At 46.6% G+C, this 14,001-nt stretch overlaps 1 protein-coding gene across 3 annotated transcripts in view; it reads right to left on the reverse strand.

Moving 5' to 3' along the window:
* Positions 1 to 14,001, reverse strand: part of SPOCK1 (SPARC (osteonectin), cwcv and kazal like domains proteoglycan 1) — a 584,260-nt gene that overhangs the window by 201,345 nt on the left and 368,914 nt on the right. For all 3 annotated transcript variants that reach the window (XM_005209367.4, XM_024994095.2, NM_001075500.1), the window contains one exon: positions 3,669 to 3,783. In XM_005209367.4, the coding sequence (XP_005209424.1) occupies positions 3,669 to 3,783 (115 nt within the window). The remainder of the gene's footprint in view (positions 1 to 3,668; positions 3,784 to 14,001) is intronic.

The raw sequence follows: 14,001 nt of genomic DNA on the forward strand, positions 1-14,001 counted from the left end.
GGAAAATTCTGAAAGAGATGGGAATACCAGACCACCTGACCTGCCTCTTAAGAAATTTGTATGCAGGTCAGGAAGCAACAGTTAGAACTGGACATGGAACAACAGACTGGTTCCAAATAGGAAAAGGAGTACGTCAAGGTTGTATATTGTCACCCTGCTTATTTAACTTATATGCAGAGTACATCATGAGAAACGCTGGACTGGAAGAAACACAAGCTGGAATCAAGATTGCTGGGAGAAATATCAATAACCTCAGATATGCAGATGACACCACCCTTATGGCAGAAAGTGGAGAAGAACTAAAGAGACTCTTGATGAAAGTGAAAGTGGAGAGTGAAAAAGTTGGCTTAAAGCTCAACATTCAGAAAACGAAGATCATGGCATCTGGTCCCACGCATTCATGGGACATAGATGGAGAAACAGTGGAAATATTTTGGGGGTCTCCAAAATCACTGCAGATGGTGATTGCAGCCATGAAATTAAAAGACGCTTACTCCTTTGAAGGAAAGTTATGACCAACCTAGATAGCATATTCAAAAGCAGAGACATTACTTTGCCAACAAAGGTCTGTCTAGTCAAGGCTATGATTTTTCCTGTGGTCATGTATGGATGTCAGAGTTGGACTATGTCTTCATAGTCGGCTGAGCGCCGAAGAATTGATGCTTTTGAACTGTGGTGTTGGAGAAGACTCTTGAGAGTCCCTTGGACTGCAAGGAGATCCAACCAGTCCTTCTGAAGGAGATCAGCCTTGGGATTTTTTTGGAGGGAATGATGCTGAGGCTGAAACTCCAGTGCTTTGGCCACCTCATGCGAAGAGTTGACTCATTGGAAAAGACTCTGATGCTGGGAGGGATTGGGGGCAGGAGGAGAAGGGGACGACAGAGGATGAGATGGCTGGATGGCATCACTGACTCGATGGACGTGAGTGAACTCCAGGAGTTGGTGATGGACAGGGAGGCCTGGCATGCTGTGATTCATGGGGTCATGAAGAGTCAGACATGACTGAGCTACTGAACTGAACTGACTGAACTGATGCCTGAATACCAGTGAGGTTTCTGCCTGTGTCTCAAACAGATTTGAGCTTATAACTAAAACTCTCTTGTCTGGGACTTACAGACAGGGCTATATTCCAGGAGGAAACAGGCAATGGACTGTCCATGTTACACACACACACACACACAGACATAAAACCAGATGGTCAATCAACACAACACTATTCCAAGGAGTATTTGGTATTTGCAGCAAAAGAGACCACACTGTTTGTCCTTCAGAGAATGAAGAAGTCTTGTGTGGCAGGAGAATCTAGGAGAGCTTTCTCACAGTATATATGCCTTAGAAGGACTTTTGAAGAACAACAAAAAATGATTGTTTTTCACATCCCACCCTGCATGTAGTGATCTAGATTTTCCTTGAGAGGAGAAATAGGGTCTCTTGTTTACCTCTGCAGCCTCAAAGCCAAACAAAGGCCTGGCATATAGTAGGTACCTAATACCTTTTTGTTAAATGACAAGGAATGAGTGGATAGACAAAACAGATCAAATGATGTGGCCTATGCATGGTACTCGGAGAAAGCAATGGCACCCCACTCCAGTACTCTTGTCTGGAAAATACCATGGACGGAGGGGCCTGGTGGGCTGCAGTCCATGGGATCCCTAGAAGTCGGACATGACTGAGCGACTTCACTTTCACTTTTCACTTTCATTCATTGGAGAAGGAAATGGCAACCCACTCCAATGTTCTTGCCTGGAGAATGCCAGGGATGGGGGAGCCTTGGGGGCTGCCGTCTATGGGGTCACACAGAGTCGGACACGACTGAAGCGACTTAGCACCAGCAGCAGCAGCAGCAGCAGCAGCATGCATGCATGGTACTGACGAAAAACATAAGCTTTGGAGCTCGAGAGTCCTCGACACAGCTGCCACTTACAACTATACAAGCAAATGACCAACTCCTTTCTCTGCCTCAGTTTTCTCATTTTTAGAATGAAGACAAAAATAAGCACCAACTTGAAAAAAATCACTGGAGGAATTCAAGGCTACAGGTCCTGAGCATAATGCCTGGCATATGCTAGATAGGGTTCAGGGGTGAGATCTGGCTTTAATTCCAGCGAGAACACTGGGGAAGAGCAAAGCACATTATAACACCTTGAATCCCAGTCTTATGGAGACAAAACTTGACTGTTGTTAGGTGATCACAGAGGCCAGGTCCGAGGCTGCAGGTGCTGGGTTTGCAGGGCCCTGTGCTATCAGGCCACTCCCAAGCACCGCTTCACTGCTGGACTGCCTGCCAGAGCATAGGAGCTCCCCACACATGTTCTTAGGAACTGAGGGAACTGAAAGCATGTCCCCAAAAGAGCGGCCACAGGGGCAAGCATTGCTCCGACTTCAAGAACTAAGAGATGGGATAGGACTCATTCTGCACGGTCCCAGGGTCAAATTGGAACTAACCAAAGGGCATATGTTATAACAAGTCAGATTTATCAGAAAGGCTACTCTTCTTTGCCTGAGTTTATGGTGCAGTGTAGGTAAATGGCTGATAAAGTCGCCAAATTCAAGCGTGTGTAACTCCACTGCCTCTTGCTGCACCTCTCCACTTTAGAGTCAATACAGGCACAAGGGTGGGAATGGCACTGAAATCACCTTTCTCCCACCTGCATCCCATCCAACCCCATTCTTGAAGAAAGTTTGTTGGGTGCATGTGTGCATGCGTGTGTGTGTGTGTGTGTTCTTACTTCAAGTATTTCTGCAGGACTGAAGGCAGAAGTAGCCTGAATTCAAAGGCTCATTTGTAAAAATCTAAGCTCCAGTGTTTTGGTCATCTGATGCAAACAGACAATTCATTGGAAAAGTCCTTGATGCTGGGAAAGACTGAGTTCAGAAGGAGAAGAGGGCATCAGAGGATGAGATGGCTGGATGGCATCACCAATGCAATGAATATGAACTCGGGTAAACTCCAGGAGATGGTGAGGGAGAGGGAGGCCTGGTGTGCTGCAATCCAAGGTGTCGCAAAGAGTCAGACAGGACTGTGTGACTAAATACCAACAAAGCCCAGCAGATGCTCAGAATGGGTGGAGGGTACAGGACAAAGGCTTTAATAACCCTGAAGATGAAGGGAGAGACTTCCCCCTGTGCTGAGGAAGCGGGTATCAAGTGCTTTGCCCTGAGGAAACAGGAAGACACGTTCTCGGAGGGAATTCTGGTGTGGCTGTCTTGAGGAGCAGGACCCCAAACCAGGACTCTCAGCCTGGCAAAGATTCCCACATCCCATGGAGTGCTGAAGCAGATAAACTCCCAGCTCTGACTTCAAGGGACCTTCAAGGATTATCATGGGGAGGATGTCTGTGGCAACCAGAAGACTAAAGAGAAACTTCCTGGATCCCGAAGTCATCCAAGGAGGAGGAACGGCCCCACAATGACCAGAAAGGGGTTTTCTGTTCATCTGCTTGGATGAGGGCTCAGAGTCAGATAAAGTTGATTCAAAGGAAATTAAAAGGTTAACTTTCTTTGCATATGTGTTTGAGAACTGAGATGCATACCATAGCAAGACAGCATGTACCATGCACCACATAAGACACAGATCAAACACCTGTCTCCTCCTCCCCCCATCCCCCAGCCAGAGGTCAGGTACCCCAGATCTGGTGGCTGGAGAATACCTTGGGGCCCTTGGTTACCTGGGGAGCAGGTGCTTGCGGCTGACACACAGGGCGGTCTGGTAGTCCTGGGTCACACACACCTTGTGAGGACTGCATTTCACCTTCAGGCAGGGATCTTTGGCTGGGTCCAGGGCTGAGGCAAGAAAAGCAAGAGGATAAGAGTTAGGACCTCCAGGTAAATTTAATTTATACTTATACTCAAATAAACAAGTGGGAAACAAACAGACCACGTGTTTGCACTCTGCACTGTTTACTTAGGCTGGAGGGAATTAGACTAAAAACCCAAACCAGGGGGAATTCTGTGTCTATGCCATGTGTTTTTCTTCAGCATCAGGACAGTGATTCTTTTGTGCTTTGGGAGTTTCAGTATCTTCATCTTGGCCAGGAATTTATTTAGAAGCCTGTGTGTTCCAAGGACCAAAAGCTACAGGGCACTCTTTGGTTCTTTGTCTGTCACTCCTTTATATGACTTTGCGCCCAATTTCACTTATTTCCTGTAATATGCGATGTCCCAGAGGAGGAGAGTTTTGCCTTCAGTTCCATCAACACGCACTGTGAGCATCCATCAGCCTATTTTAAGTTTTGTGAAGAACTTCAGGATGTACAAGATAGTTATGAGCCATACAAACTCGTGATATAATTGGGTGGGGGAAAAAAAGCTGACACATAAATATTTATTGTGCAGGGGAGAATTAAACAAGGGCCATGACAGGCATATAAAATGATAACAGAGCTTGAAAGAATAAGAGAGATCAATTTCTGGGGCAAGGATTAATGAAGCATTAACATGTGAGTTGGATCTTGAGGGATGGGCGGGATGGTAAAAAGCAAAATGAGAAAAGGCAAGCTAGGCAGAGCAGTCAGGCCTACTCCAGGGTGGGGAGGCACGTCTGGGGAGCCCTCAGATATTCAATCTGACTAGAAAGTGTGGGCTTTGGGGGTGGGAATAACACAGGTGGTGTGGATTCATGAGTCACTGGAGAAGGGTGGTCAGAGTCAGCACACCTTAACGGCAGCACTTTCTAGAACAGGCAGAGTAGCCGGCCCCTGGCTAGGCAGCACCCCACAGGTTGAGGTGCACATGCTCCTCAGAGCAGAGAGGCCACAGGGAGCTCTCCGCAAAACAAAAGCAACAGCTCCATCTCCCAGCTCCCGGGCCAGAAAGCCCATCAGGTGGTCAGTCTGTCACGGCTGCCCTCCACAGCCAGGCGAGCTCACGCTCCCACATCCTCCCCCAACACACGCTCCGTTAAAAAAATCTGCATCCTGAGCAGGGAAAGAAAAACGACTCTAAGAAATATTAATACCGTGCCCCCTCAACCCTGGGGCCCCTCAGCAATCATGAACGCTCTGCTCTTACAGGAAGTAAGGATTCCTGTCAGGCTACCCAGGCCTAGAATCTCAATCGTTTTCTTCCAATGGCCCCAGGGAACTCCACAAGGGACCTGAACACACGACTTCTGAAGGTATTTCTTCCTGGGGCTTGAACTGCTCAGGGAGGCTCCCTCCACTGCAACAGCTTCAGCTTCTGCAAACAGAAACCGGGTGCATTTGTAGGCCAGTCAGCTGAGCAACGAGACCCAGGCCTTGGTCCCAGGGGAGTCACCCGGTGGAGCCTACTCCCCAGTGGGTGTGCCCGGCTGCCTGGTGTTTAGCAGCAGGAAATGGACTGCAAGAGAGAGAGATGCTACAGGGACAGGGAGCTCACTCTGAGCTCTTAAACTAAGGGCGTCCCCTCTGGGAAGTGAGTGGCAGGGGCCTGTGTCTGGCCTCAGAGCCTTCCCAGGCTGGCTTTCCAGAAACTTGCAGCAGGAACTTCCTGGTTCCAGGTGGAATTCTCTGGCTTCCTGGGATGTCCTCATGAGGAGCCAGGAGGCCAGTGCATTTCAGGACAGCGGCCGTCACCAGTGCACTGCCCTCCAACCCCCACCTAGGGCTCCAGTCCAGCCAGCTGTGACTTGTTCTCCAAGACACACACAGCACAGAGCTAACAGTGCATGACAACTGGGTGACCGCTGAGAATGACCATGGCAGTCCTTTACTGCCCTTCTCACACTCCCAGTCACCACAGGTGAAGACAGACACTTAGGGACCTGAAGAAATATGGGGATCAGACCCCTGAAGAAATGTAGGGACCAGGCCCCTGGCAGCCCTGGCCACAGGAACCAAGTGAAGTATTTCCCTGACAGGTGCCAAGCATCGTAGACCCTTTGGGATTGCCACTGGAGTGGATATCATAGATGGAGAACACCAGGCTGGCCAAGGCAATGGATGTCAAAATATGCAGGACTATATGACAAGCCTTATCGCCCAACTTAAGCTTCTTTTAGCTTTTGCAGCCAGTTTCACAGACACGCACCATCCACAGTGGGGTCCAGAGGACCCCAGTGAATAGTGAGATCTCAAGGAAAGTGAGTCCGCTGAGCGGAGCAGGAAGGAGTACAGCCTCTAGACACAGTAATCCAAGTGAATGCTGCCTCCACTGCTTCCTAACCTCCTACACCTCAGGTTCCTCTTCTGTGAAATGGGATAACAGCAGTCCCTCCTATTGCTTTAGGTTGTCATCAAGATGAAATAAGTCCATCTTTAAAAGTGCTGCCAACAAACCTGGGAACATGTAAAGTGCCTCATAGGTGTCTGTTATTTTGTGTGTCTGGATTTCATTCCCAGAGTGAATAAGCCTTCATAATAACCAGAACGATAGCTCACACGTATCCAGTGCTTTTGACATGCAGGCAGTGAACTAAGCCCTCTAATTGGATTACTGTACTTATTTCTCACACAAACACCCACGGCGGTGTCTGCTATTCCTGTGCCCATTGTACAAAGCAGACGAGAGGAACGTTCAGTAAATGACACCTAGTCGGCTGACTCCAGAACCCAAACTCCTCAACACGATACGCCAGTGGCATGAAAAGCACCCAGAGTCTCCTAAAAAAGGTTGATGTGGGGCTTCCCTGGTGGCTCAGTGGTAAAGAATCTGCTTGCCAATGCAGGAGACACAGGTTCGATCCCTGATCCAGGAAGATTCCATATCCCAGGGAGCAACTAAGCCCGTGCACCACAACTACTGAGCCTGCACGCCTACAGCCCCTGCTCTGCAACAAGAGAAGCCACCGCAATGAGAACCCCACACAACAACGGAAGAGGAGCCCCTGCTCTCTCCACCTAGAGAAAAGCCTTCACGGCAACGAAGACCCAGCATATAAAGTAATAAATATAAAAATTATATTATAAAAAAAGGCTGATGTGGGGCCCTATCTCACACCAAGTATTGAGCCCAGATGCACCTGCTCTTGAGAGGCCTCCAGGGCAGACTGAGCCTTCAGGAATAAAAGCAAGGGGTATCCAGGGGCGCTGGTGCTGTCAAGGCTGGGTCACATGGCCTCAATATCCCCCCAAGAATAGGAGGCTGCCCACCATAGGCAATTGTGCCCTCTGCCTACCCTCTCTGAAGGCAGCAACCCCTCAAAGGAGTTACATGGTCAGTGGCCGTCAATTTTCTTTCTGCAACCTTGCCATCTGTTGCTGCTGCTGCTGCTGCTAAGTCGCTTCAGTCGTGTCTGACTCTGTGCGACCCCATAGACGGCAGCCCATCAGGCTCCACCATCCCTGGGATTCTCCAGGCAAGAACACTGGAGTGGGTTGCCATTTCCTTCTCCAATGCATGAAAGTGAAAAGTGAAAGTGAAGTCACTCAGTCGTGTCCGACTCTTAGCGACCCCATGGACTGCAGCCTACCAGGCTCCTCCGTCCATGGGATTTTCCAGGCAAGAGTACTGGAGTGGGATGCCATTGCCTTCTCCGTGCCATCTGTTACTCTGCCTAAATTAAGCTAATACTAAGATCGAGGGCAGGAGGAGAGGGGGACGACAGAGGATGAGATGGTTGGATGGCATTACCAACTCAATGGACATGGGTTTGGGTGGACTCTGGGAGTTGGTGATGGACAGGCAGGCCTGGTGTGCTGCGGTTCATGGGGTCACAAAGAGTTGGACATGACTGAGCGACTGAACTGAACTGACAGATCACCCTACTCCACTTATTTTGTTTTCTTTTTTGTAATTTTTTTACGATAGCTCTTTATTTCTTTTGGCCACATAGTGCAGCATAGTGCACACAGTCCCTAGTTCCCAGACCAGGGACTGAAACTGCACCCTGCTTCTTTGGAAGCATGGAGTCTTAACCTGTGGACTATCAGGGAAATCCCCGCTCTTCCAATTCTTGAAGCTAACATTTCTTAAAAAAAAAAAAAAATTAAAATTAAAAAAACTCCAACCAGAAATACTACTAAATAAAAATCATCAGCTATTTAACTCTATATGCACACTTACTTAACAATTTGCATATAGAAATCAAGACTGCTAAAAATTAATTACCAGGTTCTGAATACTTCAAACATGTATGGGAATTATTTAGAGTAAATGAACTTCACAGAACAACAAAACAGTAACAAATCAAGCTGTCGGTGTTTATTTAATCACCAGGACGCATCTTGTTTTTGAAAAACAGCAGACTCAGGATTGAATGGGGATAAAGATGGTGATGGAGCGTGCCACTTCCATGTAAATGCTGCCTCTCCAATATGCTCTTTCCAGCACCCCTGAGGCTGTGGAGACTGACAGGCACCCACACCTGTACTGGGCAGGGCGGTGCGGCTCCACTTTCTAGAGGAAATAATCGGAGACCAGAATAATAAGTAGTATTCGAGAGGCCCTTTAATACGGTGCAGGGAAGCCACGCAGGGGAGGGGGTAGTGGCAGAGGGCTGAGAGGGAGCGACAACCCTGACCAGGGGCAGAAGCCTCCTTGTCAAGGTGCTAATGGTTTCTACAGACTGTGCTCCAAGTTTCTCTCTCCCCAGCGCATGCCTGGTGATAAGACTCTGCAATCCCCACAAGATGCCAAAGCCCTGCCACCTCCGTTTCTATCAAATACCTGCAGGACTCATGTGGATTCAAGCAAGACAGTATGCCCAACAAGTACCCATGGAAGGTTAATTGCATCTTTCCTGCCCATTCATGAAAACCAATCAAGTGTCAACTGGCATAGGATACGTGTCCAGTTAATTTTCTCAGTAATTTTTACAAAACATTTTTCAAAGGAAAAAAAGAATGAATTAATTGAAACAAATTTGTCAAGCTGGAAAACATCAAATTCAAAAGTCAGTTAATTACAGGCTTCATGTAAGGTTTTTTTTTTTTAATTAATTTTATTTTTTAACCTCATTGCTTGGTATCAATTAAGGTAGTGATATTTTAATTATTGTAATTGTTTCAGAACTTATTTTTCAGTATGAATTAATTTTTAATTAGCTATGTTGATTTTAAAACTGTAAATCAAGTCTTTTTGCTGTTCTTGGGCACATCCTATAAGCTCACTGGCAAATGGTTATAACACCTGGAAGAGCAGAGCAGGGTACCAACTCAAAGATGCTGGGATGAGAGGATGTTCCATTCTGTGGGCTTAACAATGGGTCCTGAGAGTTACCTGGAGATGTGACATATACTAGGATTTATTTACTCTGTTAACATTTGCAGAGCAAATTTTAGGCTGGCAATTCTAGAGTGAACAGGATGTCATTCCTGCCCTCCGGAAGCTCACAGCTCAACAGAGGAGACAGGTAAAACAAGACTTAAGTTTTGTACACTATGGGAGATAAGGAAGGTACTGCATCCAGCCTTTCAGTGGGTTAGGTGAGACTTCCCGGACAGACTGTTATCTATGGAAAAGTGGGTTTAACCCAGGTAGTAGCATGAGGAAGAACACTCCAGGGAAAAAGAAACTCCCTTTTCAGATGTAAGAGAAATGGTGGCAAGTCTGGGGAATGGCAACATTTCATCAGGCTGGAAGCAGGCTAGAGCAGGCATGGGATGAGATGGCAGTGTCATCATGGGGGGCCTTGAAACCACAATGAGGACTCTGGGGGGCCATGGCTACCAAGTTGCATAGTGATGACAAGCATGCACGCCCTCCTGTGCTGAAGCTGGTGGAGAGGGGGTAGGAAGAGAAAACCTTTTATATACATTTTACCTGGAGAGTGGACATTGATAAGAACAGACACACTGCACACTCTCACCCTGCAAATGAGAGGCAGTGTCAGAGTGGAGGGCCCAGTGGGCAACTCTTAGTGCCCCGTTTCCTCCTCTGAGGAACCTCCATGACCCCCTTCCCTGGGGCCATGAAGCTGCACAGGATTCTGGAAGGCAACCAGGCTACCTGGTGAAACCAAGAAGTCAAGATTTCATCTGAAACCACCATGTGAAATCATGGTCCTCTCTGGTGACTTGTGGAAACTTCCTCTGACAAAAGGCCACTCAATTCTCAACGAGTTGACAAATTAATGACTGTTTGCTGTCTCCCTGCTCCTTTTAAGCTTGCTCTCTGCCCAAACCATGCTCATGTGAGGTTCATTCTGAAGAACAAAGACACTCCCAGTGATTCATTAGGAGTGACTTAATGGATGATTGACAATGAAATTACTCCAAACTGCTAAAACCTTGTCAAGCTAAGGTCCCGAACATTTATTACGGCTTGTCTGTCCCCATGGTAACCCGTGCATGCATCTTGCTTCCCCTACCTCTCCAGAGGGGCTTGTTTACTAGCTGATGACATAGCCTCACTGAATACAAAACAGAAGATTCCACCCATAGGATTTTGCTGGAACCAGGGAAGAATGGCAGACTGGAAGGACTCTGTCTCTGTTCTCAGCTTTCATATCAAGGGTCTGGCCATGCTCTGAGATGGAACAAAGGGGCTATTGGCCGTGTGTCTAAACAGGACAGGTGAGTAATCCAAAAGGCGGGATGTGTGTGCCTAAAAACTGGAGGATGGAAGTGGGCAGGGCCATAGGACAGATAAGGACAAAGAGGAAGAGAATAAAAAGGTGCTTCCAACCAGAAATACTCTCCTGGGAAAAGATTTTTTCTTTCCCTTTCAATCCAAGGATTTGAAGACATTGTAACTAAAAGTATCCTCTCTCTTACAGTAGTCTGTGTGTGTGTGCAGGAGATGGTATAAACTATGAAAAGCCTTTTTAGAGGGCAATTTTTCAACCACGTATTTAATTGCTAACAACCATAAAACATAGGTAAGATAGGTGTTTATCATTCCCTCAACTTTTGATACATATGAAAATTTTAATAATAAATGGAAAGAAGGGCAAAAAGAAATATCCAATGACCTAGTAGATGAAAGTGTTAGGCAAAAACATATCTTTATGGTCTACAATAAGGGGAAAATCTAAACAACTTGAATGTTCATCTATATCCATCCACTCAGGTTGCTACAAAATACCAGAGATTGGGTGGCCTTGAATACCAGAAGTTTATTTTCTCACAGTTCTGGAGGCTGACAGGCTGAGATAAGAGCCCCAGTCTGGTCAGTTTCTGGTGAGGGCCCTCTTCCTGGCTTGCAGACTTTTCACTGTGTCCTCACATGGGTTTCTCTAGGTGGACTCACAGAGCAACAAGCTCCCTGATGCCTCCTTTGATAATGACCCCTGTTCTATTGTATCAGGGTGCCACCCTTAGGACCTCATTTCACCTTAATTACTTCCTTAAAGACTCCCTCTCCTAATACAGCCACAACGAGGATTATGACATAAGTATTCAGTCCACAACACCATCTACAGGGAAATGGTTATCCTAATCACAAGACATCCATTTATGAAATATTGTCCAGCTACTATAAAGGAATAAGTAGGTTTATATGTATTAACCTAGGTAGATGTTTATGGTATATTAAGTGAAAGTGAAAGTGAAGTCGCTCAGTTGTGTCCGACTCTTTGTGACCCATGGACTGTAGCTCACCAAGCTCCATCCATGGGATTCTCCAGGCAAGAATACTGGAGTGGGTTGCCATTTCCTTCTCCAGGGGATCTTCCCAACCCAGGGATTGAACCCAGGTCTCCCACATTGCAGGCAGACGCTTCAACCTCTGTGCCACCAGGGAAGTCATATTAAGTGAAAGAGGAAGGTAAAGATGAGAAAATGGATTTGAAATGGATAAGTAGCTTTCTGACAATACATGGCTAATAAATGGCAAAGCCAGTGCTCAAAATCAGGGCTGTCTACATCCAAAGGAGATGTGCTTTCCATTTCCTATCCTGCTTCCTTTGAAAAGAAGCACCAGCCCCAGCCTCTACCACTCACATGCCAGGGCCCTCAGCTTCTCCTGAACGTCATTTGTCTTCCGGGGCTGTCCCTGAGATAAGCTGTGAATCAATGCAGACTGCCTGTGCCTGCAGGCCACCACCACTGCAGCCTGTCATTCAGCAGTCTACAAAAGGCACAGTCTCCTGCTTCCTGGAGAATCTCTACATCAGGGAGACAATGAGTCATGACCATCGCCGGAGGCAAGAGCAAGTTTCCAGCCCTGGGAGATGACAGCACTCTTGCCTCTGAGATGTAAGAGTTAAGGATGTACTGTTCGGGCCTGGAATGGCAGTGGCGGGGAAGAGCTTTAACACCCCCTCCTCCCTCCCCCTCCTCCACCACCATTCATGCCCAAAATGAGACACTAGGAGCCAACTGGTAAGTCCAACATAGCTAATTTACACATCCTGATCATTTGACATGAATGCACTAAGATGCGTCTACTAGAGCAGCTGTGAAAAGAGTCGTCATAAAATCACAGGCCGCAAAATGTTATCAGTCAGTGTCCCTTTCTTACAACTTTTATTCAGTGCCTTCCCCCATTCCCCGGCTTCTCTGGGATGCTGAAGGCAAGGACCCTCACTCTGCATTTTCACCAAGAAATTGATTTCCCTTCAAAAGAGGGATGGAGGAGAGGAAGAAAATGGAGAAGGGGAGAGAAGAACTGAAGGGGGAAAAGGGAAGAAAAGAGTATTTTATTACATAAAGCATCATCCCAACAGGGGGATGACAACTGAGACAGTGACATCACCCAACCTGCAGAATAATGTACTATTATTCTAATTCACCACTGAGGTAACTGATACAGAGATCAGTTTGATATGAATTAATTCATGAGGAAATTGATGTTGAGTAACCTGTCCGTGGTCACACAGCTGATAAGTCTGGATTTCAATCTAGGTGAGTCTCACAACAAAGGAGATACTTGGAGCCACCACACCACTCATGAGAAGAGCTTATGATGGGGGATAAAAGTAACGATTACCGTGCCAAGCAGCAGCACACAGAACCCCTCTGTCCACCCTCCCTGAGAATCATGTCACCCATAGGACCCCCATGAGGACCGCCTTCTGTGAAGAAAACATGGTGCCAACAGAAGTCAAAGCGAAATGCTTGGATATGTGTATAAACTTATATGATTTTTATAATGAATACAAAAGTCAAAGTTTCCTTCCAAGTCAATGCTGATGTCCAGTGAACTTAACTTTCTCTCTTTCTCTCTCTGACATAAGAAACAACGCGGAACGCCTGAGCCTTGTGGTTCCTTCTGTGAGTGGGTTTTGTGACGCATGTATACGGTGTCACTGGGGATGTTCAGGATACCTGGTGGTGCCATGGGACAAGGCAAGGCAGCACAAGCAACAGACCTGAGAAGAGTCACAGCTCTCAACAGAGGGACAAGACACCATGCACAGAGAAGTCTTAACCTTCTCGTCCATTAACATGGCCAGAATTTACTAAAATGTTGTAATAGTGAAAGCTCTTGGGTTCTATTTAACTGTAATTGACAGAAATTATTCATCAGACATTTATGAACGAAGAAGACAGAATCACTTGAGACCAGTTCCATAACCTTGGAAAATAAGAGGATATAAAAAGCACAATAAAAATCAAATATTTCTAGGAAAAAGGTATACTTAAAAGAGTTCTAAGAATTCTACATCTCATAAAGTCTAGCTTTTGTACCTGGGCCTCACTTCAATGCAATTAAAGCTCTTATAAAACACATAGCTTTTCTCAGAGAACTAACTCCTTTGGTGCTAATGAGCATGATTCTACATTATTCTGCAGCCATAGTAGCTGACCATAGTAGAATGGGGAAATTTAAAAACTCTACTAATTAAAAAAAAAACACCAAAATTATTGTACCTAGAATATTGCCCAAGGGTTTGGATCAGAGAGGCATGAGTTTGAGAGGACAGGCACAGCTGGCTGCTTCCTACCAATGTATCTTGATGAGTGACTCACCTCGTTAGGATTCAGTGGCACACGGACAGACCTGCCTCACTGGAGTGTTGGGAGGACCTGATGAGATGATGCATGAAGGGTGCTGAGCACAGGGCTTGGCATATGGTCCACGTTATCCTCCTCTTACCAGCTCTTCAGGTAAAGGGAACGCACATCTAGGGCAGGGACCCCGGGCACTTCAGAGACTCAAGATCCTGGAGCTGCGATGCTGTTTAGCCTTTCCAGTCTC

This window comes from Bos taurus, chromosome 7 (genome assembly GCF_002263795.3).
Source record: "Bos taurus isolate L1 Dominette 01449 registration number 42190680 breed Hereford chromosome 7, ARS-UCD2.0, whole genome shotgun sequence".
Taxonomy (NCBI): domain Eukaryota; kingdom Metazoa; phylum Chordata; class Mammalia; order Artiodactyla; family Bovidae; genus Bos; species Bos taurus.